The following is a 27,439-nucleotide window of genomic DNA, read 5'->3' on the forward strand; positions in this document are numbered from 1 at the left end:
CTCTTGGTGTGGCACCCACGCTCTCCCTGCCCGACCCCATGGAGGTGGGAGCTCGCGCCCCGTAAGCATTCTACCGTGCCTGGCCCAAAGACACCTCAGTCACGGGCCTGTGTCTACCTGTCCATCTTGGGAGACGAGCTCCAGGCCGTTATTGGATTTTCTTTGTGCCTGAACACTGGGGACATCTGAGTCTTTCTGAAGGCAGGTCTGTCCCCATTTGTCAGATGGAGAGGCTGAGGACCTGCGGGGCAGAGGTCATAGGTGGAGCTGACAGAGGTCTGGGACCTGGGTGTTCTGCCTCCAAACGCTGTCCTTGCTCCCCATCCCACAGCACCTCACGCCTGTACCATTTGCAAAGGATAGTCCCGTCCATCCATGCATGTGGTCCCCACAACAGCCCTGTGGGGTAGGCAGGGGGCGGGGGGGAGGGGAAGGGCCTTTGACCAACTCCCCCACTGCACAGAGCTGGTCTCCCAACATTGAGGCTCAGGGAGGTGGACAGACCTGTCCAGGGTCACAGGCTGGGCACGGCTGGGCCAAGTGACCCAGCAGCAGAGAGTTCCTTGCCTTCCTCTAGGTTGAACCACTGTGCCAGATGCCATGAGGGGGGTTTCTGAGCTACCATGAGGACCCTGCAGGTGCCCCCAGCCAGGTCCCTGTCTTCCCCAGGGGTCATTCAACTGGAAGGCCCAACAAGGCCTTCCGGCACAGGGAAGGCGACCAAGGTGTCTGTCCATGCACAAAAACGAGCATCCAAATGGCAGTTCTCCAGAGTTCAGAACAATCGAGGAAAATCCCCTGGAGGAGGCAGGCTCATGCAGGCTGAAGGTGGGGAGGAGCTGGATGGGGCAGATCTCAGAGAGGAGGAAGGGGGAGATAGTCAAGATGAAAGAAGACTCGTGAGCTGGGGTCAACCCATTTTATAAGCAAGGAAATGGAGGTTCCGAAAGGGTAAGAAGCTTGTCCAGGGGCTCCTAGCAAATGAGAGCAGTGGGGATTTGAACCCAGACCTGTTTCACTCCCAAGTCCAGGCTCCATCTGAGGAATAGGGAAGGGAACCAACCCGTTGTGGGCATCCCTCAGCTAGCACTGGGCTAGGCAGGGGCTTTGCCTACATCACACACCAGAACATCCCTACTGTCCTCATGGATCAAGAGAAGTGGAGCGACATGGCCCAAGGCCACACAGTGAGTTCATTCCAAAGCCCAGATCTGGCTCAGTCCAGCCCCACCCAGCTTTTTCTACAAGAGCCCCAGCCTTTTTCCTCTCTCTGGCAGACAGTGCTTGAGCCCCCACGCCATGTGGACCCATGGATGGGCGGGGCATGACCTCCTGGTAGCCTCACACCAGGGTTCCTGGCTGCTGGACCTGTCTGGGAGAGAGGATCCACGAAGAAGGGCATCCAAATGGTGATGGTGTGTGTTTATCTGCATACGGCCAAGGATGGAAGGGGCCCGTAAGAATGACATCATTAGATCTCTTTGGGAGGCAGAACTGGAAGAATTTTACTCTTTACCTTATCTGAGATGGTTTGCACAGTGAGAGACTCGGTCAACATGACGGGGCTGTGCTCGAAAGGGCCAAGCACAGTGTGGGTGTCATGGGCTGAAATGTGTGTGAGTGCCATGCTGTATGGGGGTGACTGCCCACGGGCAGTGGTGGGTAGAGAAGGCTTCTTGGAGGGGGTGGAGCCTGAGCAGATGAACAGGAGTTAAATGTGTAACAAGGAAGGGAGAGGGCCATCTAAGAGTGGGGAGCAACCTCAGCAGGGGCAGGGCAGAGGGAACAAAGCAAGGTGCACCTGTAGCAGAGGTACAAGGTGAGGATGGGTGTGATGAATCTGTGACTCTCAGGCCTGGGAGGGCATTGAATGCAGTGCCCATTCGGTGCTTGGGTCCACTCCACAACACCCCCAACACCCCACAGCCTGTCCAGGCCTGCTTACACACAAACCGTGACCAGGAACTCACTACCTGCCAGGCAGCCTCTTTTGTCCTAGAATGGTTTCGTTACAGAATTTCTCTTTCTGTAGACTGCTTTCTGTAGGGTTGCCTATACGCTCTTCTCACCCCCCCCATTCCCCGTGAGCCTGCGTGAATCATTCGGCCGTCCCAGCCCCATGCAGATATGTTTCAGAATGTCAGCACTACAGTTCACAGTCAAGCTCACCCTGCGCTCTGGCATTCTTGGTGGGTCCTGACTCTTGCTTTCTTTTTGCCATCCCCCTGCACTTCATGCATGGTCTCTGCAAAGTTGACAGGCATACTTTCCATGCTGAAACAGGATAGAGCTCCAGAGAAGCCCAGAAACCTCCCACTGGACTACCAGCAACCCATCAATCAGCACAAACCCACCCAAATCTCCTGGCCCCTAGCACATCCTGCTGTATCTTGCCCACAGGGGCATCCCAAGACACCTTGGCTGCTGTCTCGTGACATCTGGAGGCCCAGGGCCTATACTATTTACCTGGGCTTCCAGCTAGATGTATAGGTAAAGGCCCAAACAGTTGGTTCGACTTGGGCTGGCTAGCTGACTTCCCATCCCATCTCTGCACTGTCTGTGTCTTTTCCAGAGTCTCCCTGTACTTGTGCCCATCTCCTTGGCTGGTCTGTGATGCACCAAGTCAGTGATTCTGAACATTTTATCTCCTTAGCCTCCTGTGAGGTAACTACCCCTCCTCTCCCTTCTTCAAACTGTCTGGAACCTTCATCACCCATCCATTCAGGCCTAGTGCCTCCACTTGACTTCTGCTGATCCAGATGACCCACCAGGCCACTTCTCCCAAGGATGATTGCCTCTCCGTCAACCACTTTATCTCAGAGGTCAGAACCAGAGCCTCAGTGACATGAACCCTGATGTGGCCCTAAGTTCCAAGAAGGAGTTCAAGGCTTTATATGATCTCCTAGTCCCCAGAGCCTTTGCACTTCCTGTCCCTCTACCTGGAGTGTTATTTCTTCTCATTGTGCTGGTTTCAGCTCACAAGAAACCTCCTCAGACAGGCCTTCTCTGACCAAAAAGATTCCTGTCCCCTTTCTCAGAACCTCTATCTCATTACAGTGGTATAATGTCATCTGAATATTTGAAATTATCTTACATATTTGCTTGCTTGTTCCTTTATTGTCTGTTTCTTTTTACTAGATTTTAAGCTCCAGGAAGGTAGGGACCTTACTTGTCCCACCAACCACTGGCAAACAGGAGCTACCTAACAAATGTTGGTTACGTATGTTCTGGATAAATAAATGCCCCAGCTCCGATTTTCACTCCTTTCTCCCATCCTACCCTGCAGACATGCTGATTGTCCTCTGCGTATTGCTAGGACATCCCATATTCCTTCAGACTTCTGTGTCTCTGCACACATTTGCTTCTGCTCTGAGGCCCTTCCTCTATAATTCTGCTTGGCGAGCTCCTACTCACCCTTTAAAACCCAGCTCAATTCCAATTTAAGTGGTTCTGTCCCTTTTCTGGCTTTCTCGCATCTTCTCACTCCTCTACTGTGGAATGAGCTGTTTGCAGTCTACAGGCTGGAGGCTCTTACGGTCAGGAGGAGGCTCAGAATCATTGTGGGGGCCTGGCCCAGGGCAGCTTCTCAGATGATGTTTCCTGAGCTGCGCTGAGCAATGAGACCCTTTGTGTGTCCCCTCGAAGGGAGTGTCTCATCCAGCAGGTGCCTCACCTCTGCGAGGTCTCTCTACCTCCTCTCTTGCCCCCTGCAGCAGCCAGAATGAGATTTTACAAATGCAATGTGTCTAGTTCACTGCTTAAAACTATTCCAGATGACCCTCATCATACTTAGAACATTTCCAAACTAACTCTTCGAGAGGTGGCATCGAGGCCCTCCACCCCGTCCATTTTACTCAATTTCCTCCTGCGTCAGGACCTTTACACTTGTTGTTCCCTCGTATACGTTCCCCACAAATAGTCACTAGGCCAGCTCTCTCTCATCGTTCACACCTCACCTCAAACATGGCCCCCCCGCCCCCCGCAGCCACCTGCCTTCCATCGCTCTGCTTTATTTTCATCATAGACCCACCACCTCCTGGAGTTTTCACAATGTCTGGGGCTTCTCACTGAACCACAAGCTTCTCAGGGGAGGGGACTTGTCAGCCTCATTCATTGCTGTATCCCAAGTACCCAGCCCAGTGTCTGGCACATGGTAGGTATTCAACATAACTGTCACCTGATCGATCCTTCCCTATCCCTGATAAGAACAGCCTCTGGCATTTGACTTTTCAGAAGACCAAGTCACTAGAAAGTAAGTTCTATGAAGGCAGGGATTGTCTGTCGATTTTCTTTACTGCACTATCCCCAGGGCCTGGAGCAGTGCTAAGTACACAGTAGGCTCAAAGTACGGTTGTTGGGGGGAAAGGGAGGGAGTTGTCATTTGGGGCTGAGCTGGCTGGAGATCTGAAGCCAAGGAACAAAGTCTTTGAGAACTTCCAGCCTCATGAAGGGGACACAGGTGCCCCCCACAGCATAGAGGCAGGAACTGGCAATGGGAGTGACCCACCGTTGGGCCACATCTCACCTGACAGCAGCATGGGGTCCTTGTCCACGGACTTGCGCACCTGGTCAGACTCTCCCGTCAGGGAGCTTTCGTCGATTTTGAGGTCATTGCCCTGGATGAAGAGGCCGTCAGCAGGGAGAAGGTCACCTGGTGGTAGGAAGGGCAATCGAGTTAGCAGGGTCTCAGGTGGCTGGAGGGTCTAGGAACATTCCTTTGAAGGTTTGTTTGCAAGGTCAAGTTCACCATTGGGGACCAGCTGCCTAGAGCTCCCAGGGTGTTGGAACCAAGATGGCACTCATCACAGGCCAATAGGCAGCTGAAGACTGGAGCCAAGGTGAATGGCACAAGGCCTGGAGGGCTGAGGCTGGGCCCAAGAACAATCCTAGCTCAAGTGGGCTTGTACTTCTGTTTATAAAGTGCTTCTCTTGGCCTGGTGTGGATTTGGGGTCCAGTTTTCTCAATGATTCATTCTCTGGTCTCAACTACGGTTTGGGAAATTCTTCTAGGAGGGACTAGTCTGTCTTGGCTAGGCTGAGGAGACCCTATGACAGGTCACTTTATCAGAGGAAACCAAGCCTCCTAAGGTGGAGTGAAGAGGGAACTCCAATCTCTTCCCCATCGTCTGCCTCTGCTTACCCAGGACATATCTCACCTATACCCCCTTTGGCACCAGCCAGCCTGACCACTCTCTCCACGGTAGTATCACAGGCCCATCCACGTCCACTCCCTACAACACCCTCTATAGCCCAACAACCATCCATCAACAGCCCAATTATAGATGGGAAAGGGATTTCGTCTCATAAACCCATTCTGAGTGTCAGTGGTCCTTGGAGCATTATGTTGAGAAGGCTTCTGTATCTAGGCTTTGAATTGTGATTGATTAGTAATGTCTGTTACAGGTGGAGGTTTTGAGAGTGGTAGCACATGTGTCATGTATCTGCCATTTCTGACTTTCAATGGATTCTGGAATCCTACCTCCTCCAAGAAGTAGCCTTCTACCTCCCAAAGGATCTCAGAAGACATCCTACCTTGGGATTAGCTTTCAGGAACCAACCCCCTTCCCTGGGCCAGCCTCTTTGGGTCTGCCTGTCCTGTCCCGCCTCTGCCCAGACTCTAGCTCTAGCACCTGGCTCTGTGGCTGGGACGCTTACCATATTTGACCTGGGCGATGTCCCCAACCACAATCTCGGCCACAGGGATCTGGACCACCTGGCCAGCCCGAACCACGGTGAACTTCTGCTCCTGCTCAATGCGGCTCTGCAGGCCCCGGAACTGCTTCTCTTTGCTCCAGTCATTGAAGGCCGTGACCAGGACCACACAGATGACAGAGAGGAGGATGGCCGCCCCCTCGATCCAGCCCGCCTCCGCCTCCCCTTCATCCTCTGCCCCTCCCTGGGCCGTCGCACATCCTGCAGAGGGCAGAAGGAAGCAGGCAGGGTGGGGTCAGCCAGGCAGGCGGGGCCTCACGGGCCTGGATTTAAATCCCAGCTCCCCAAGTAAAAAACGTTGATAATTAGATGAACACGATCCAATTTATCCAATGTGTCTGGGTGGTGAGCCCTTCGGTTTCCTGTGTTGGTTCTAGGGGTGGGATCTTGGACAAATGATTCCATCTCTTTGAACCTCAGTTTTCAGATCTGTAAAAAGGGATGGATATTCTTTATCTGGGGGACCTATTGTGAGGGCTGAACTTCAGTGAGGTAAGGTCCATGGTGGCTCCAGCACAGACCCAGCAGGTCTGATTCATGAAGAAAGAGAAAAAGTGAGGATGTAACAGGACGAAGGCAGTCAGTATTGATCAGGGTCTGGAGCGCAGTTTGGCTGATGTGCTTTCTTTCCATTCTTCCAGCAACTGTGAGGCAGGTCTGCAGACAGCAGGCTGGAGGGCAGGAACCACGGTGCCGGGCCCGACCTCCAACGAGCTGGTTCTAATTCTGCCACTGCCCCTCCGTGATCCTGGGTAACTCACCGTCCTCTCTGTGCTGCAGTGTCCTCCTCTGCAAAACTGGAGTCACGGAGACCTCTTTCTAGGTTCCAGGAGAGGAAGGTGAAAGCCCCACCTAGAGCTTAGCACACAGCCCTTTTGCATCTCTGGTTGGATTTGATGCCACCCTCTAGGCTGTAGGCTGCTCATCTGTCCTACAGTGACTGTGCATCCCATACACTCTTGCACTGTTGAACATCCCAGTCTGGTTCCCCAAACTGCTTGAGGCCTGCCAGGCCCACCATGTGAACCAAAGAAGAAAAAAGCAGGCCTATCTGATACAAAAGCCTCAGGCCCTGCCCATGCAGTACTAGGTCCTAGGGTCTTTCCAAGCCCCTCCATGCACCCTGCCTCCTGTGTCCCCCAAAGGACCCAGAGAGGGAGAGTTACCTCCATTTACAGATGAGGAAACTAAGGCTCAGAGAGGTGAGGGAACAGCCAAGGTAGGTGTGACAGCCAGGACTAGCCCAGCCCCTTTTCCCCACCAGGAGGTGGTGAACTGCCCTTTCTATGGAAAATGACCCGAGTAGCATCAGACTATCCATCCCCGGAAAACTCAGAGAGCTTCCCTTTCGTGGTGGCAGGGCAGGGGACTGGACCAGTCACAAGTGACTTGTGCCAAGCATTCACTTTAGTTCTCAAGCTGACCAAGAGAAGTGGTTCAGAGAGGGCTGGCAACTCACCTGGGGTCATACAACAGATCTGGAGTTTGAATCCAGGCCTGGAATCTGGGTCTGGTCTGCCTACTGTCCCTGAGCCCAGTGGCCTCCTCTGCCATGTGCTGGCCTCACGTTGCCAAAGACCCTTGGCTAACTGTCTGGAAGTCCACTTCAGCCCCAAGGAAGAGAGAACAGTTTTGAGAGATCCCAGCAGGAGCTTCTGGGAAGCCAGAGGGTCAGAAGCAACATGACCAGAAGGCCAAGTGGTACCAGGGAATGTTTTCCAGCCCCTGGAGGGGTGGAGGTCAAGGCTAGCTGGTGGGCCTAAGCTTGGGACGGTACAGAATCATGTGGCCCAGCAGTATGTATCACTAGAAAATTCCACAGCTTTCACCAAACGAGTCACACTCTGCAGACTAGTAAACAACCGTATCACTGCACAAGGTCCTCGATGTCACTCTTTTTTTCTTTTGAAATTTCAGACTTTTGCAATAATCTTAAACTGCTTAACTGGACCAGCCTTTAGTGCTGATGATAATCATAATCATGCTAAAGTAACTGCCATTGGGCCAGCCTTGAGCTTGAATCCCAGCTTTGATTCAGTCACTGCTGGGTGCCTATGACCGGGCTACTTAACCACTGTGCCTCAGTTTTCTCATTTATAAAATGGGGGTGGTGACAGACACTCCCTCGAAGGTGGCTGAGAGGACAGAGGGAGAGCCTTTATGTAAAGCACTCACCCTCCTGAGCACATAGCCAACAAAGAGTGAAAGCTGCTGTTTTTTGTCATCCGGTGTGCAGAGTGCCTAAATGCATTCAAGTTCACAGCCAGCCTTGGATGGAGCCTGGGGCCCCAAGCTATGGAGGCGTCCAGCTGGAGTTCAGCTGCGATGACCGGGGGAGGCAAACAAGGGCACCTCTCCACCATCATGAATGACACCAGAAGCCCCAAAGCCTGGGAAACACAGGTGAACCTTTCTAAACAGAAACCCAATCCATGGAAATGTGCTCTTTTGGGCTTTAGGGGAGTGACTTGAGATACAGAGCCCCTGTTCTTTGCTTTATGGGACTTTTATTACTCTCTGCCTCTGCTACGTGCTTTGTAAATGGGAAGACTACTCTTTCCCTGTTGTGTATTTCATTGGTTCCCCCCCCCTGCCCCCCCCCCCCATTTACAGATGACAGCAGTCACTGCAGCATTTAGGACACTCAGAGATAACCAAGGACCATGGAAAGCCTTTGGGGTCTGGAATTGTAAAGACTGACTTTGAATCCTGGCTCTGCTGTGTGACCTTGGGTAAGTGACTTGGTCTGTCTGAGTCTCCGTTTGGACAGCTGTAATGTGGGATGACTTTGTGATCCCAGGGCCTAGTAAGGGCCTGGCATCTGTTGGGTACAAGATAAATGGTCTCCTTTTCATGAGCTACTCTCCCTGGACTGGCTTCTGGAAGCCAAGGGGGTGGTAGCTGAGCAGGGTTCACACTCTGTTCCCTTGACTCCCAACCCTGCCTGTTGCCTTTGCTGGTTCCATACCAAGGAGCCCTTTGGGTCCTTGAGGGCACTCTACTGGCCAAAGCCCATTTGTTTTTCCTTCCTTCCGAGAACTGTCTGATGGTCACTCTGTGCCTTGGGTGGGCCAGAGTGGGGCTGTGGATTGCTGGGTTAGGCCTTCAGCTACCAGGAACTGCTGGACCCTGGGAACAACTCCTGCTGCCCCAGATGCAATCAGGGAAAAGAGATGGGGAAATGGAAAGAAGGGGGGCACTGGGCAGACCCTGCTGAGGTCTCCTCTGGGGCCCCTTGGGCTGGGGCAGGAACAGGTTCTGAGCAGCCCGCAGCTGCTCTCCCTGGACCTGAGGCTTTGTAAGGTTCGGCTTTTGTCTGTGTGACCTCAGGGAACTTCTTGGCCTCTCTGGGCCTACTCTTCTTGTCCATCAGTAAAATGGGAAAATGACTTGCTAGAAGGTTACCAGGGCCCGGGATCAAATATGGGCCCTCGAAACTAGAAGAGACACAAACGTTTTCTAAACACCTACTATGTGCCTGTCACTCTGCTGGCACTCTGACACTAGGGGAGCTGTCAGGAACAGGGAGTTGGGAACACTGGTGTGCCAATCCCAGCTCTGTCATGAACATGCTGTGTGACCTCCCCCAAGTATCTAGAGGACTCTGAGCCAAGGAAGCAAACAGGAAAGTGCGGTGGGTGCCTCAAGGCTCTACGGTTTGTAAACCCATCACCAGCATCATTCTGGACACGACTGATGAAGCTTGAGTCTGACTTGGCAGGGCGGTGGGCCTGGCAACATGAAAGGTCCAGAACTCAGAGCTCAGGCCAGAGCCTGGGCATTGGGGAGAACGTATAGCCACAGAGTGCAGGAACTTCACTCTCTGGTGCTGGGATATGTGCAGTGGCTGCCCTCATCCACCCAGGTCTGGCCTGAGCTAGTGTCTCAGCTAGAGGTAGGGAGGGGCAGTGGAAAGAACTAGAAGACCTGGATTGAAAGTCGAGCCTTACTGCCTAACAAGCTGTGTGACCTTGGGTAGGTTCTTCCCCTCTCTGGGCCTTGGTTTCCATGTCTCTAGAAGGGAAGGGCAGCCTTCTGTTTGGAGGGCTGTGTGTGGGAAGGCTCCTCCTGGCATGCACTTGGAGTTAATCCGTGCTCTCACGGGACCCCCCTCTACCATCTGCCCTCTGACTTCTCTATCTTGCACTAAACTGGGTCACAGGAAGCCATTTACCTGGGGGGCATTGACTCAGTCCTGTCCCTTCCTGAGGAAATGCAGCTGAGTGATAGAGCGTGGGCTCGGAAGCCAGAACGTCTGGGTCTGAGTCATGCTTCTGCTGCTTCCTAGAGTGTGACCTAGAGAGTCATTTACTATCTCAGGGCCTTGGCTCCCGGATGATAACAGCACCTACCCACAGGGTTCTTGTGAAGATCAAATGAACTTCTACTGTAAATGCTCCCAACTAGTGCCAGCTACACAAATAGTTAGAAGAATGATCATTATTATTATGGTTGTGTGTTGCACCTTTAGCTGAGTTCAAGGCTTATTCAATCAAGTAGCCATGTGTAGCCTTCTACATTTTCTGTGAAACTCCTGCAAAGATTGTTGCCCGATATGCATCTCTTATAAGGCCCTATGTGAAAGTTCATCCCAGAATTCACTGTCAGGGGACACGCTACCAACCAAAGAAACTGTTTTCCTGCCTTGTTGATAGCCTGAGCTAAGAAAGTCATCCTAATTCCCTTTCTGCCTTGGCATCCAGGAAGCTTAAAGTCAAATTTAAATCTCAGTCATGGCAGGAAATATGGTTGGTTTATTTGCTTCCATTCCTTTCCTGTCTTTTCTGTTCAACTTCATCTTGTGAGATGTGCCCTTCTTGTGTCTTTAAACCCTTTCTGGGAAGAGTCACACAGGATAAAAAGCAACTTAGTAATATTATGCATAAAATTGAGGTAGTTGGCCTAAGAGACTCGGTCATTAGACTTGGGCAACTAATAGACTTGGGCAACTCTGGCTTTGGATGGGGTGAGGGGACAGGTGTTCAAGGAATTTCAGAGACCACCTCCTCATGTGGGAAATGAGGCCCATAATGGTTATTTCTTATAAGCTATTCACTTTTTATTTCCTTGCTTGAAGCAATGAACATAGTAGGATTATCTGTTGATGTAGCACATTCACTAGGAAAATGTCGAATCATAAATAATAACAAGTGTTTATAACATCCTACTAATGAAAAATCAGATTGTAAAAATCTAACAAAACAATATATCTTACGTGATCCCAAAGTATGTGTCTGTCTGTCTATCTATCTATCTATCTATCTATCTATCTATCTATCTGTAATGTGACATAGGTTTGAAAGACTGTGTCATCATAAAGGAAAGAGTCATTGAGTTGATAAAGCACTAGCTGTTAGCAGGTGCTCACTTTCTGGAATGAAAAGATGAGGGAAAGTTGAAGTTCTCCATTAGGAGTCCTAAGTTCTGACTTTGACAAGAGAAGGTCTGCTCCACAACCCTCCCTGGATGAGTGGGTGGTGCTTCCTCCGTCAACGGAGCAGTGTCCCCAGTCAGAACTCAGGGACAGATTTTGGGAGGCCCTCTCAAGACCAGGACTCCTCACGTGGGAAAACATGTTCGGCGTCAGCCTCACAAGTGTGTGGGTGATAGTGAACCAACTCTGGGATAGGAATGTGAAAGAGGAGGAATAGCGTGGATACTGAGTCTCTCGCACGCATGAAGGATGAGACCTACGAGGGAAACTGGGAGGAGGAAGCCTGGGGCCGTCACACCCATGGTGGTAGCAGGTCCAGCACCCACTCGGTGACCTCGAGTGAGTTAATGCCCATCTCTGTTCCTTGTTTTCCTCATCTTTAAAATGCACCTAATCATGGCCCTTACCTCATGGGGATTTAGGAAGATGACATCCGAGCTCAGAGCTCGGCACACTGTAAGTGCTCAATAAATGCTCACTGTAGTTCCTTCCACTGTTGGTGCAATCCTTGCATCTTGCACATGGAAAAACTGGGGACTGGGGGCTGTGGGTGGGGCCCTGTCCCCTGGGCCTCAATTTCCTCACCTGGAGGAGCCGTGGCTGAGTCCCGGGTACCCGCAGGTGCACGTTTGGTACAGGGTGGGGCGCTGGGGTCTTACCTTCATTGTTCTCTCCAGGCGGGTGGTAAAAGGACAGCCCCAGGGAGATGATGGCCGCGATTTCCAGGATGATCAGTGTCACATCTTGCAGTGCCTCCCACACCAGCTGCAGGAAGGTTTTTGGCTTCTTTGGAGGTATAAAGTTTTGCCCAAAAATCTGCTTTCTCTTTTCCAGATCTGGAGCGGTGCCCGGCAAACCTGTGGACAGAGTGCAGGAAGGTTGGCCTGGGAGAGACACTCAGCTTCCCGGGAATCATCCTGAATGGGGCTGGCCCCATGGGGAAGCACAGAGCGGGGGGTGGGGGTGGGGTGGTGGAAACAAAGCAGAAAACTTGCAGGCACCAGCCAGGCACCCAGCACTCGCGCCAGGCCCAGAGTGGGCTCCTGTGAAATGCCAGAGACACCATGAAGTGGGGTGAAGAGTGGTCCCCCACAAAATGATATTTCCGCATCCTAATCCATGGAAACTATGAAGGTGACCTTATTTGGAAATAAGGAAAACGGTCTCTGCTGATATAGTTAAGGATCTTGGCCTAAACCCAGTGTTAAGTGTCCTCATACGTGACGGAGGGAGAAGACACAGACCCAGAGGGCACAGGCCATGCGAAGATGGAGGCAGAGATGGCAGGATGCAGCCACTAGCCAAGGAACGCCGGAGCCACGAAGACGCTCAAAGAAGCAAGGATGGGAATGTCCCCTAGAGCCTTTGGAGGCCGCATGGCCCTGCCGACACCTGATTTCCAGACTTCCGGTCTCCAGAACTGTGAGAGAATAAATTGCTCTTGCCCAAAGCCACCCAGTCTGTAGCCATTTGTTATGGGGGGGACAGAAAGCACATACACACCACCAGGCCCACCCCCCACCACACCCGTGTGCCTGCTTTGCATTTCCTCCCAATCTCTTCATCGAGCACACACTTGGAGACCCCTGCCTTGGGTGTGAATCCCAGCCTGTGCCTCCAGCTCTGAGCCTCAGTGTCCTCCTCTGTGACGGGGATGACGACTGTACGTAGCCCATGAGTGGTTGTGAGCATCTCAGGACAGAATTCGTTAGGTCAGTGTTTGTTGAGCACCTACTATGTGTCCAGCACTGTTCCAGACACTGGGACAGAGCAGTGAGAGACACAAACAGAGCACCCTGCCGGAAGTGCTGACTTCCCAGGGGACACACAAGACGTGGTCAAGCGGTGCCTGGGGTGTGGCATACACTCAGTGGAGGCTAGTGGCCTGTCTCATGGACCATGGGGGTGAAGTGCAGTCCTCATCATGCAGGGCCGGGACATAGCGGCCCGCTTCCAACCCACTGTTTCTTCACTTCCAGACAATTTTCCCTGCCTCACCAATCCGATCCTTACTCCCTGCTCAGCAATCTTTGGAGGCTCTGCACTACCTCCAGAATAAAGTCCATGCTTCTCAGCTTGGCTCTCTGGCCTCTTGATCGGACCCCCAAGCCATGCTTGCGGCCACATTTTCACTACCTGGCCCCCTCCCAACCAAATCAGGCCAGTCCTCTGCTGGCGTGGCTTGTGTATACCTCCTGCCACATGTTTGGTCGGGTGTGCCTTCCACGTCCCTCCTCCCTGCTCCGTTTGCCTGTCTGCAAGTCCTCTCCCAAACTCATTCGCTCCAAGGTGTGGACAAGAATTGTCCAATTCTACCCATAGTTAACATTTGAAATCATTCCACTTGGGCTTTATTCCTTGAAATAAAAACTCCAATTCCTTTAGATTCCCTGGGACAGGGAAGCCATCATCAGTTCTGAACACCATGGTGTGAATGAGTTTCAGGCTTTTTCCTGGGAGTGGGATTTGGTAAAGGGAAGAAAGGAGAACTGGGGATAGTGGTGGGGCCTCGGAGGGAAAGGGCTATGACCAGTCAATACTGGCCTGTTATGGCAGTTTGCTGGGCTTTGACCAGTCATTTCCTTTTTCCAAGCCTCAGTCTTGATAATAGGAGAGTTCAGTAGGATGGGTGGGTCCTAAGGATCCCACAGGTTCCAAGGTTCCTGAAGTCGTCCTGCTGGGGTCTATTCACAACTCTTCGTAGGTTTGGTATAAATAAGGGCTTCACTAAGAAGAAGCTTAGCAAAACTGGGGCCAGTCTATCTCCTAGGCCTGTCCTGATTGATTCACAGAGAGTGAGTCTTTGAATCTTCTGAGGGTCTGTGATTCAAACGTTCTGGAGTGTGACCAGTTGAAAATGTGGGTATTCCCCAGTTCTGGGAGTCTGGTCATAGCTCAGGGGTTCATTCATCTGGGGATTCATGGGACTGGCTTTGAGATCTTGGGTCCTGGGACAGAGCACAGGGCAGGGGGTTGCAAATCTGCAGAGCCATGGGGCTGAGCAGCTTTTGTGAATGAGTGAAGTAGGTGGGTGGGGGCAACAGGGAGTAGTGGGGACTGGGGCAACATGAAGAATCTCAGTCATTTTAAAGGGGGAAATTATGTCTTAGCTCTTGTGGGAGAATGTGGAACCAATGAGGTAGATCTGTCAGTCTTCCAAGGGAAGCTGGACACCTGAAATTTGACGTAAAATCTTCCCATTAAAAATAGCCCAGGATGAAATACGATGTATCTGTGAGCTAGATTCAGCCCTGGGGTTGCTGGTGTGAAACCCCCAAGGCTATGGACTGGGGAGAGGGGAGGAGCAGGGAGGTGCCAGAGTAGAACAGCCTCCCTGTCTCTTCCTCATCTTTCCCGGGCTTCCGCCCTTCCCCAGCACTACACCCTGCCCTGCTCTGCTCCCTGCAGGTTCTGAGGTCTCCTCTGTTTTTTAGAAATAACAGCTCACAGAATAAAAATATTTGTGTGTTCTGTAGGGCCAGTCCCATTTAGAAATCTCTAGGCAGTTTCCACACAACAAACACCCTAGTATATAAACCCAAGATGGGAACCTTGGGTGTTGAGGTGCTCACATAGGGTGACTGAGATGACAGATGGTGGCCATGACATCTTGCTCACCCTCTTCCTCTTAGGGGAAGAAGGTGGGCTGAGCTGGAGATGGGGATACCCAGCCCCAGGAACTCAGATGGGCTTGAACTCAGATGTTATAGGTTCAGATGCCAGGTCTGAGTGACTTTCGGCAAGAGGCGTCGCCTCTCAGTGCCTCAGTTTCCTCATCTGTAAAACGTGAGTAACTGCAGGGCCTACTTCACAGGGTTGGGCGGGCCTTTGGCAGGATGTCTCGCGTAAGGTGCCCGGTGCTGTGCCTGGCACTGGGTGAGGGTATTGGTTAGTGTCGCTCAGTTTTAGGTGGTGTGTGTGATAATTATGGCCTGCCGGAGGAGGAAGACTTTGGACAGGTGGCATTTCAGTAAGATGGGGAGGAGATCAGTAAGATGGTCAATGTGAGGACAGGAACAGCAGAAGGGCTATATGACTGCAGACAAGCCACTTATCCTCTCGGGGCCTCAGTTTCCCCATAGGTGACATGAAGGATTGGCCTGACGGAAGGATAGGGGCTGGTGGCTCTGATACCTTGTATCCAAAGACAGTGGTTTTGAGGACATACAGGTGGGACCTCCCACTGTCTAATCCACCTATCATGTTTTCCCCAGGAGTGGAATCTCATAGTTTCCCTGCCTTCTGGCTGAAAATGAACATGCCTATTTTGGGGAGCAGAAACAACAGAAGGTGATGTGAGAGATGAATGGTGCTGGAGATTCAATTTAGATTAAAGAGCATCTCACCATTTAGCATATTAAAAATTAACATTCTGTGTCAAGTATCGCTGGACAAAGCCAACAAGGCCTTGAAAATTCAGAAACACAGTGCCTGGGCATTGATGTCAGAAGCTGTGTGGGGTTGTGGGTTTCTAATGTGAATTTCTTTTTTTGCACAAGAGGCAGAGGACAGAGTGAGGAGTCAGGTTTGTGGATGAACTTGGGCCATTTATCTCATCCCTAGGGGACTCAGTGTCCTCATCAATAAAATGGGAGCAAAGTAACTCGTAGACTGTGGTGAACCATGCAGAGAAGAATGTGTGCAAAATTGTACGGGCGTAGCAATTGTGCCTTCACAGTAAAAAGCCTCCCATCACTTGTACAAATTCTTCTATTGGAATCGGAATTTGTGTGTTCTATTAATCACGTAATAGGAGAAAGCCAAGCACAGAGCATGGGAAGCTTGGGTTGTACAGCAATTATTTGCTGCAATGGCTGTTTGCTATCATTAGATATTAGAATAACCTTTGTGCCAAGCTTCATTTCTATCCCGCTGTCCTGGACACAACTGGATTTGTTCCCAGCCTCTAAGCCCGTGCCCCTGCTAATCCTCATTCCTCTATGTGGATTGCCTTTCTCTCTCCTTAGCTCTTTCAGGCCCAGCCCTGAGTGCCGCAAATGGCAGCCTCAGGCCATGAGAGAGGTCTTGTTTGGTCAGCTGCACACTTGCACAGTGTTAAAAAAGTGATAGGGGCGCCTGGGTGACTCAGTCGATTGAGCATCTGACTCTTGGTTTCCACTCAGGTCATGATCTCATGATTTGTGGGACTGAGCCCCGCATTGGGCTCCAGGCTGACAGTGTGGAGCCTGCTTGGGACTTTCTCTCTTTCTCTCTCTCTGCCCCTCCCCTGCTTGCACGTGTGCGCTCTCTCTCTCTCTCTCTCTCTCTCAAAAATAAATAAAATAAAATAAATGATAATTTGTTGCTATCATTAAAAACTCAGGTACTTCCACATAAAAATCCGGATGTCTAGCTCAGCAAGGATGTGTGCGTGGACCTCAGGGAGCTGGAACCTGTGGATGAGAGCTCTCTGACCCAAACATTGGCCTCATCTTGGCTGGCGGACATGTTTCCTGTTAAGGAAAGCTCAGGGGGACAGTGAGAACCAGCTTAAGTTCTTCCAGGAGCAGAGGAAGTCTTTGCATCGCCTGGACCTAGCGCAGAGCTGGGGACCAGGAAGAGTGAGTGCAGGAAGGGATCCTGGTTTCCCTAGAGGGAAGGACTTTGTCACCAGTGGGCTGAAGTGGATGGATGTCTAGGGAGGAAGGAAAGGGAAACACACCCAGAGGCTGGACAACCCGCCATGGTGTCCTGTCACTAGATGCCAGGCCCCCAGCGACTCAGGAGTCTTTTCTCTAAAGAGGCCTGAATTCCCCCCCGGCCCCTCTGAAGGTAGAGAAAGTAGTTAGGATCCTATTAGATGGCGTGTATCCAATCTTCCACTTGCTTATTTAATTAATCGACAAATATTTATTGAGCACCTACTATAAGCCAAACATTGCTTTACATGTTGGGGACTCTGGTGCCAGGAAGGGTTTCCTGAAGGAAGTGTAATTGGGTGAGCTCAGAAGAAAGAGTGGGGGCTAATCAGGTGAAAGGGTCTGGGTAGGGTAAGAGGGTTGGCGAAGGCAGAAGAAACCCCAAAGGGCTTGGGAAAGGCCAATGTGGCTGAAGCATCTCCCGTTTGCCCCTCAGGAGAGGGGGCAGATGGTCTCCAAGGGAGAGGACACATCTTTTTGGTGCCACACGGGGTCCTCATTGAGCAGGCCTTGGAGTGCCGGGGCGGGGCTATCTAATGGATAGCGGAACTCATCTTGTTGCCCTCTTTCCCTTGCCTGCCTGTTAGCTCAGCACTGAATTTACAGTTCACTTCTTAGAGCTGCATGGAGGACTCAGTGGTACCTGTTGTGCCTGTAAATCATCATCTTACTTCTCCTTTCTTCCCTTTGTCTGAATTTCCTCACGAAAGTCATTAAAAATCTTTCTGTATGAGACAAACTTTTACAAGCTGCTCTGCTTGTAGGACATGCGTAATCAAGTAGGAAAAAAGGGAGTGTTGAGGTAGGCACAGGTGCAGGGATTCAGAGGTCAGAAGGAAGGGGCAAGATGAAGGAATGGGGGCATGTCACATATGACTTACTTTTGGCCCTGGTAATTGGGGGCTGGGCTCTGCTTTTCCTGTGTGGGGGACACTGACGTGAAACTCCTCATGCCAACCAGCTGGGCTCTGTGAAAAGTAGGGGGCTTTGGCCATTGGGAGGGGCTCAGGGTGACAGTTGGCAAGCCATCTGGATGACCTCTGACCTCTTCTTCCCTGCTCTGAGACCCCCACAAGGCTGAGCATCCTTGTTCCCCGCAGAGGGATGCCAGAGAACTTTTTCAACCCCAGGAAGGTAGCCATAATGAATGCTGCCACTGAATTTGGCTGATATTTGGGGGGCATTGCCTGGCTGAGTGAACCTGCCTGCTGTCTGAGCAAATGATTTCAAGGAGAAAGTAACTCTCCATCTGCTGCTCAGCGTTAGTGCAAAAACAAACTGCCCCCCCAGATGCCGGTGCTTGGCATATATTGGCCCTCATAAATCATAGATGCAGTTGTTACTACTAACTACCACACTATCAGCATTACCATCACTCTCGGCCTGGAATGTGCCTCCTGGATGTTTCTGTCAGCATGGCTGCTGTCTGAGACTGTCTGAGACCCACCACTGCAGCCACGCCACACCCCTACCTAGGTCCCGAGACTTGGTTTGGATGCCTCTTCACTTGCTGTGTGACCCTGAGTAGGTTACTTACCCTCTCTGGGGGCCCTCAGGTTGTTTCACTTGAGGATGAAACAGAACCAGGCTCTGACAGTGCTTTGTGAACTGTGACATTCTTCCTCCTCTATTGGGGTCACCCCATTATGCAGAATGTACACTGAGGCACAGAGTCCTTCTGCTGGGATGGCGACTGAGTCAGGCCCCTTGCCACAGAGTCCAGGGGTCACACGTGCCCTCCTCCAGCCTGATCTAGTTAGGGGTGGGCTGCGTCTGCCCAGAACAAATGCCCCACAGCGATCTTAACCTGATTAAGCTGACATAAGTCACTGGCTCACACAGGCCTGATCTGTCAGCTGTGGGGTGCTTAGTAAATTTCAGATGAAACAAATTGTGAATGCTTCCCCAGGAAGGCCAAAGGGGGCTTCATGGCTCTTGTGTGCATTTAAAAAAAGGGAAGACAGTGCAAACTGGGAAATGTACCCAGAAGGCAGGTGTGTGACTTAGTATGTGAGAGAGGCTGTCTGTGCAGGTATGCGTGCACTCGAGGGTGTGGCTGTGTCCGTGTGCACATGAGTGGCCTGGAGCTTCACGTAGGAGGGGGCGTCCACATGCTCCCACCCTGTCAGAGGCCAGGGAGAGTGGGCCGCTTACAAAGACATCACTGCTGAGATGTTTGGGACTTCACAATGCTCAAGACAAAATGGTGAAACGGTAGGAAAGACCAGAGTTTGAGCTTTGCCCAAGGCTACTTCTGAGCTCCGTGACCTTGGGCAGGTGACCTCCCCGGTCTGGGCCTTGGTTTCCTGGTGTGTAACTTGGGGATGAGGACAGCACTCGTCTCACAGAGTCACTGTGGGGAGGGAACACACTGGATGTGTTAGGTTGGACAGGGGCCTGGCTCGGGGTAAAGGCTTCATAAGCAGTAGGCTTGCTACTGTTGCTGCTGTTATTTGAGCCACCCCCAAGCCACTAGCTCCAAACTTGGTTGTATGTTGGCATCACTAAGGGGCTCTGAAAAATATTAATGTCTGAGCCTCAAACCTAGAGATTCTGATTGAAATGGACTGGGGTGTGGCCTGGGCCTTCGATGTGCTGGGTGAAGGACTTACTGGTTCCCAGACCCGCAGCTAGAAACACGTTAGAAATGCAAATTCTGACGCCAGCCCAGACCTACTGACTTGACCGCTTGGGAGTGGGGTCCAGGCATGTGTGTGGTAACAGCCTTCCTGCGGGGACAGGCTGAAGAAGGGGCAGAGGGTGGAGAGGACGTAGCTAACGTGCTAGGTGCTTTGGGAATGGCACTGCCCTCGAGCCTCACCGACCACCCTGGTTTCTGCCGAGGTTCTGAGCGGGCAGTGGCTTGAGCGGCTTACACAGCAGGTGGGGGACAGAGCCTGGACCAGCCTTGTCGATCTTTCCCTTCCTTCAGCAGCAGGTGCCTGCTCCCCCACGGCTGGTCTCTCTCCCTGAAGGCTGCACACGCATGTCAAGCTCACAACCTGCCTTGAGGTGGCAGAGGAGGGAATGAGTGTTGTGCTTTGAGAAGCTGACAGACCCAGAGTTGAAGCCAAGGGGGTCATGGAGGCCACAGTCAGACCTTCTGTCTCCTGCTGGTGGCTGAAGGAGCCTAGAGAAAAACTAGGAACAAGGTGAGGAGAGAAAGGAGACCAGAAGAGGAGATCAGGCAGCTAAAGGTCGAGCTGACAGAGGTCCTGCCCTGCTCTACAATCTTCCATGGCTCCCCATTCACAACTGTGACCAACTCCTGTGCTGGTGGGCTCTCTGAGGTTGTCCCAAAGGACTTCTCCCACCTCACTCTCGGTCTTGCTATGTTTATCCCTCTCTGCTGCCAAGCTCTTAAACATGTCTGGCATTTGCTGGTGTTTGTCTGCTGTGTCTATGTTCATTTGGCTCCTGACCCAGAAGGCCCACCCCTCCCCCATGTTGAGCTAGTCAGTCTTCTGAGACCCAGATGAAAATTCACTACCACCTTCTGAAAGCCTTCCTTGATTTACCCAGCAAGAGCAATCCATTCTTCTTTCCTTCCCTGAAACCATTTGTCACCCGGGACATTCACTAACACACTTACTTGGACATCCCTCCTGTGCTGGTTTTGGCCCTGGGGTCAAAGGCCGACAGACCCTTCTTCGCTGCCACTATCTTCTAGATTCCGATTCCAGCACACCCTAGAGGAGGCTGTTCGTGCCTGGGAGAGTTGGCCCTTAGGAAACTTCCTTCCCTCTCCTGCTTCTCTGGCGACCCGACATGGGGATGTGAATGCTGGGGCCGCCCCGAGGCCCCTGCACACACGAGCGATAGCCTGTGCCACCCATAAGAGCCGCTTAACACACCTGGGCTCAACCCCTCTGCAGAAAAACAGCCCGTGCCATGGGCATCCCTACGGTCTGCACCTGCATGTGTCTGGCCAGTCACCGTAAGTAGAGAGGAGATTTGATGGCTTTATTCCAGTGTGCACAGCGGGCAGGTGCCTGGAGTTCATGATCACATCATGGTGTTAGTGATTCCCAACGGATGGGTGCAGGAGGAGGGCTGTGTCTCTGAAATATCATGGCCCCAGGTGAGGTCGTCCATGGATCCAGGGTCTCTAATATTACGGGTGGCGATGTGGAGGCAGGAGCTCACACACAAAGCTGACAGCTGGTGTGAACGCGCACGGCCGCAGCACTGGCCGCTTTCTCCGTAGCACGTGGATGCGACGTCCATTGGCTCATGTGCATACACATGGACATGGCATGGAAGGGCACCAGGGCTTGTGGGCACCCCAGACGCTGTGTCCCTCTAAGCCACCTTGACCCACATGCGGACACGAACTTCTCCACTGATTTAAATCCACCAGTTACCTTTTCCCCGTGTCAGGCCAAGTTTCCACCCTTAGTCTATGGTAGGAATCCTTACACCTGTAACATCTCTCCACGCATGGTTCCAGAATCTCCATCTGGGCAGGGCAGGGGTATGGGGGAGTGTGGGAGTGGGTGGTGGCGATCTGGTTGGGAGGCGGGTGGCCAGGGGCTCATCTTGAAGCTGTGAAAATAGCAATTACCAAGCATGAGGGGTCCAGGGGAGCTGGGGCCTTGAATAGGGTTGCCAGATGAAATACAGGAACCCAGTTAAATCTGAATTTCAGATAAACAGCAAATAACTTTTTTTAGGAAAAGTTATATCTCATACAATATTTGGGACATACGACTAATAAAAGCATGAATTATTTTTTGTTTACTTGAAATTCAAATTGAACCGGAAGGCCTGTATTTTTCTTTGCTAAATCTGGTAACCTTACCCCTGAGGCTCCCCCAGTCCCCTCTCCTGGCTTCTCCACTGTTGGAGCAGGACAAGTCCTGTGGCCACCAGTCCTGCCCTCCCATCTGAGGATGAGGGAAACGAAGACCCAGAGCCGGGAAAGTGACCCAGCCCAGACACAGGGTGATTCAGCTGTGGCACTGCGGCTGGGCTCCTGATTCCCGGTGGAGGCCCTTTTCACCAAGGGAGGGGACGCTAGTCTCACTCAAATGAACAGTGAGCTTTATTGCACACCCCCAAACGATGGCCATTTCATATTCTCTCTGTGTGTCAATCTCATTTAAGGGATGTGATTCAGACTGTCCTGAAGTGACCTCTGAGAAGCTTTTATCTCATTCCCTTGGAAAAATGGAGGCCAGAAAAGCCATTTTTCTCTTCTGTGACAGGGTCTTGGTGGCTGAACGTAGACACGGGAGAGCTCATGAGAGGAGCTTCTCTATCTCCCCAGGAGAGGGCGCTCTGCACAGCTGCTGCCTGCAGCCTCCCTGGTGGGGACGTACCAAGGCGCAGAGTGCCGGTCTTGACCACTTACTGAGGCCTTGAGCAAATGGCATCCCCTCTGTGAGCCTCAGTTTCCTCATCTGGAAATTGGAGCTGAGGGGCAATCTTGCTCTGTCCGCTGGGGTTAAGATGAAAGGAGGAGAGATGTGGGAAGTGCCTGGCAAACAGCTGATGCCCAGAACCCGGCCAAGATAGCCCTTTCTTGCCTCTGAACTCAAATGCCACCCCCACATGACATCGCCAGAGGGGCAGAGTATATATGCCTTCTCACTGACCCTTTGGGGAGGCAGGGGGCTCCTCACACCCCCATCCCTCCACTACACTGGGACCGCAGAGGGGGCCAAATGTGCACGTATGTGCAGTTATGTGATCATCCCTCTATCCACGTGCCTTGCATTTAATTCTCCTGGCCATTCTATGAGTTCTACGCATTAGATGGCTGGACAAACCAAGGCTCAGAGATGTCAAGTAACTTGCCCAGCGACACAGAGCTAAAGCTGGGATTTGAATCTGGATCTTTAAGGGTCCATAGCTGTACCCTTTCCACACTGTGCCAGGCTTCAGGACCTGGCACTGAAATCAAAGCCAAGAACTTTACCATTCTCCTGCTGTTCTTGAGACAGCCTTTTGCTATCAACAGAGACTTGGCAATGGACAAGGGGTAGCTTCCAGGATGCCAAGCACCTGAAGGAAAATGGGAGAACTTAGTCACCAGGCTGGGTGTTGCCAAATATTTGTGTTGTCAGTGAGGTCTGGATTCTTCCATTAACGTAAATAAAAGTCTCATATTTTGAAAGGGAAAAAAAATCTGCAAGCCCTTCAAAAGCTACAAAATTTATAGAAAAACGCCTTTCTGTCTTTGGAAGGCGAGCGGGCTGAATACACTGTCATACATAGTGTACCATAAAATAGTACTATGCAACAGTTAAAAGAAATGAGATGCGGGGACGCTTGGATGGCTCAGTTGGTTAAATGTCCGACTTCGGCTCAGGTCATGATCTCGAGGTCTGTGAGTTCGAGCTCCGTGTCGGGTTCTGTGCTGACAGCTTGGAGCCCAGAGCCTGCTTTGGATTCTGTGTCTCCTACTCTCTCTGCTCCTCCCCCACTCATGCTCTCTCTCTCTCTCTCTCTCTTTCTCTCTCTCTCTCTCAATAATAAATAAACGTTAAAAAACATTTAAAAGAAATGAGATGCATGTCTATGTACTCCCAGAGAAGGCTCTCCAAGACAAACTGGGGAGTGGAAAAAAAGCAAGTTACAGAGGAACATGTAGTTTGATTCCATATATGTAAAACAGACAACTCAACAGAACAACAGCTTCTATTTCCTGTGGGTACGTATATATGAAAATGTGTAGCAAACGGGCCTATAAAGATCTGCTCCAAACTCATGGAGGTGGGACCTCTGTGGAGGAGGAGAAGGTGCTCGGATTGACTGTACAATCATAGTGGTCAAGGGGACCCTATTTTTGACTGAAATATTTTTAAGCAGGAGAAGGTGCTCATGTTTTATTTGAATAATTCAAATTTAATTTAAAGAGGCAACGAATATGTACTACAAGAAAATATAGGTTTGTCTCCATATAACCTTTGGAGAGAGTGGGCTTGGGGACAAATACTCTGGGATTAAAACCTTGGCTTCATGACTTACTACCTGGGTGTTGCTGAGTGAGTCGCTTCACCTTGTCTGTTGCAGGGGCTGTGGTGTCTGGCCCAGAGCCTGGTTGTGCAGATTAAAATGGGGGGGCAGGTGCGACATGCCACACACATAGGAGGTGCTCCGTGTACAATGGCCATCATCGCTTCTTTCCCCCGAGTCCTGTCCTCATCTCCCATCAGGGTCCCCTCTTGCCCCCAACCCTATTACACCACCCAGAAAACCTCCCCCACCCAAAGAAACGGTTGTCTCAGATCTGCCCACTCTCCTCTACTGCCTGCACGTTGGCCCAGGCCACCATCACTGCTCACCCTGGGGGGCTTTTGTAGCCACCTCGCTGGTCTCTCTGTTCCCACTCTAATATTCTTCGCCCAACAGCCAGAGGGATATTTCAAAAGTATGGAATATATGGTGTTAGCGTCAGGCCCTTGCTTAAAATCCCCCAGTGGCTTCCACTCCCTGTACAGTGGTGGCCTTCACTTTCTTTTAAGTTTTTTTTTTTTTAACGTTTATTTATTTTTGAGACAGAGAGAGACAGAGCATGAACGGGGGAGGGTCAGAGAGAGGGAGACACAGAATCTGAAACAGGCTCCAGGCTCTGAGCTGTCAGCACAGAGCCCGACGCGGGGCTTGAACTCACGGACCGCGAGATCATGACCTGAGCTGAAGTTGGCTGCTTAACCAACTGAGCCACCCAGGCGCCCCAAGTGGTGGCCTTCACTTTCTTCTGCAAACTCACTGCCCCCTCTGACCACTGTGCTCCGGTGACTCTAGCCTCTTTTCTGCGGTTTGAACACAAATGCTTTTCTGCCTCAGGGCCTTTGCACCTGGTGTTCCCTCCCTTTCCTGGAATGCTCTTTCCCCCTTTGCACCTAACTCAGCACTTCCTTTGGCTGAACCTGTCCCTCTCCCTGCCCCCAGAGAGAATGTTCTCTTTTGAATGGTCTCAGAGCTCTCCAGAAATCCCTTTTATTTTTATCATGATTTTAATAATTAGTAATGTAACTCGTTTTTCTTAATGTTTGACTCCCTGTTGACTGTAAGATCCATGCAGGCAGTGAGTACATCTGTCTTGGTCTGATACACACTAGATAGACAGACACTCAATTCAATAAACATGGGGCCTCTCCTAGACAATTGCATGGGGAGAAAGGAGGTAAGGAGGGGACAGTGTGTAACTCCAAGGCAATTCCTGCTCTGGGACATTTTCATGCTGAGATCTGAGGGGCAGGGGAGAGACTAGGGTCTCCTCAAGTCACCCCCAATATGGCCAAGGCCACACTGCAATGACCTCAGCGGCCTCCTCCGTCCTTGTTGCTGATGGGAGGGATGGAGAAGCCCACAGCCAGCCCCTGCAAAGGGACTTGCTGGGGAAACACCCAGGCCAAGCCTCATGCTGGGGCATCCCTCACACTTCCCACGTAGGGGGCTGAAGTGGCTGCTGGGGAAAAAATGTCAGTGAGATCTAGTATCAGACATATGCCAACGCAGGTAGAGGCCTTCATATCTGTGACAGCAGCTTCTCTCTGTTGCTAAAAAAAAAAAAAAAAAAAAAAAAAAAAAAAAAAAAAAGCAGCTTCTTTGAGGACTAGGAGGCAACTCCTAGAAATAGATGCTCCCTCAGGATGAAAGAATTCGGGGGTGGGGGAACGGAGATGGAGAGGGGAGGAAAAAGATGGTGGTGTGACAGTTATGAAGCAAATCAGAAAACCCACGAGGACCCCAGAAAGCTGAGGGTACCTCTGTGAAAGCTGTAACCGGCCGGTAACATATCTTATACTGGCATTCTTCTCTTCCCTGTTGTACCCCCCTCCCCTCCCCACTCCCTCTTGGGATCACTCCCAAATATACCACCTGCACCCCAGCCTCGACTTGCGCTCTGCTTTGGGGGGAGCCCTGAAGAAGGAGACAGGTCGGTAAGTGAGACTTGTGTGAGCAAGGGTGCAACACAGCCCTGGGGGCCGGCTTCCCGGGTCGACCTTCCTCCAATCACTGGCTGTGACCTCCCTGGACCCTTCCGCCCAGGGGCTTGGATCAGCTCTGTATGGGCCCTGGCCGCTCACAAATTCCCAGGTCCTCCTGCACACTTCTCTTGTAACCGTATCACTCATTCACGAAGCTATTAACCTTTAATGAGGGACCTTTTTAGGCTGCTGGGTCAGCCCTGTGGCCGCTCACCTCGTGGATGGAGCTGCCCAGGGATGAGGGTGCACTGTGTGCGTGGCACACACAGAGAGGGTCCCACCCAGGGTGTGGGGCGCCCTGCCGATGATGTCACTCTGGTGGCGAGCTTCTTTTCCCCTCGCTCTGCCTTCCGTGTGCCCGCTCGCTCTCTGCCTGGCCGTTCACCAGCCTGGCTGCCCTTCTGGCTCTCATCCTTCTGGGGTGGCTCTCAGCACCTTTTTTGGGAAGCCCCCCCACCCCCAGCAGCCCCAATCCGACCTGATGGCCCCATGCTGCTGCCTCCTATCTCCACAGAGGTTATCAAATGGCATTTCAACTGACCCTTCTGATTACTTCATTTCGAGCTCCTCAAAGGCAAGTCCTGTGTTGTGTCATTTTGTGTCCTTGGCTGTGGCTGGACACAGGAGACGCCACGTGCTTGTGGAGGGAGGGAGGGCTGTTGGCTGTGCTCAGTCACCACGTGGATACAAACCCCTCTGGTCCAATCATTCACCCTCCTGATCACCACCGACAACACTTCACGGTTCCCCCGTGCCGGGTTCTGTGCTCACAGCTCTGCCACGTATAAGTCCATTTGATCCTCAAAGTGACTCCTTGTTGGGGGGGGGGGGGTACGGTTAACAACTCCTTTTACACACAACTAGTACGGGCAGGGCTGGACTTGAACCCAGGGAAGCTGGCTTGCATTCTCTTCTGAACTGCTGTAGTGTTTGGCCTCATGCATTCGATCAAACGTGACAGTGCTCCTCCCTGGTACCAGTACCCCCACCAAACAGTGGTCATACACAGCTGAGCAGAAATGGTAGGTGGACACCCACCTGGAGGCCTGACTGGGTACTGCTGATACCAAATATGCCATCTCAGAATCTTTAGAGAGCAAGTGGGACGTGCATTTCATCTTGATCCTCTGGGCTTTGAACTGTGTGGTTACAGCATCCAACGATTACCCGTGATTCCAGCTGTACCCCCTTTAAGGCTGTGTGACCTGAGGTGAGTCACTCACCTTCTCTGGACCTCTTGGGTTATAAAATGGGAGAACCCTGGAGACTCTAGAGGCCGATGAGAAGATTATGTGAGGCCATGCATGGCACAGAGCGCTTGGCATAGAGTGGGCACTTAATAAATATTCCCTCAAGTCACCAGTTGGACTTCAGTTTCAACTACATAAGGCCAATAGCCTCGTCCTTTATGGAGGAGGAACCCGAGCCATTGGTGGCATAGCCGGGACCAGAACCCAAGTCTTGAGACACCGAGGCCCCCTGCTCTCGCCGCTCCATGACTCTGGCGGGTGTGTACGTGTCCCTTCTGGGAACGGTAAGCATTCGCAACCCGTGTCTATCTTGAGAGTTAACTGCACGCTGGTGGATGTTCTTTTGTAACTTAGATGTTTTGTGGATCTCTCCAAAAATTTGACCAAGGCCACCTCCATTGCTGCCCATGTGACAGAGAAGGCTCAGCGCCTCTTCCATTTCATGTATTAGATACCTCCCAT

At 51.7% G+C, this 27,439-nt stretch overlaps 1 protein-coding gene across 3 annotated transcripts in view; it reads right to left on the reverse strand.

Annotated features, from left to right (window-relative positions):
• The window catches only part of ATP2B2 (ATPase plasma membrane Ca2+ transporting 2), a 116,822-nt gene that overhangs the window by 65,723 nt on the left and 23,660 nt on the right, over positions 1 to 27,439 (reverse strand). For all 3 annotated transcript variants that reach the window (XM_042910839.1, XM_042910832.1, XM_042910843.1), the window contains exons 2-4: positions 11,806 to 12,003; positions 5,656 to 5,913; positions 4,526 to 4,651 (exon numbers count right to left, since the gene is read on the reverse strand). In XM_042910839.1, the coding sequence (XP_042766773.1) occupies positions 4,526 to 4,651; positions 5,656 to 5,913; positions 11,806 to 12,003 (582 nt within the window). The remainder of the gene's footprint in view (positions 1 to 4,525; positions 4,652 to 5,655; positions 5,914 to 11,805; positions 12,004 to 27,439) is intronic.

This window comes from Panthera leo, chromosome A2 (genome assembly GCF_018350215.1).
Source record: "Panthera leo isolate Ple1 chromosome A2, P.leo_Ple1_pat1.1, whole genome shotgun sequence".
Taxonomy (NCBI): Eukaryota; Metazoa; Chordata; class Mammalia; order Carnivora; family Felidae; genus Panthera; species Panthera leo.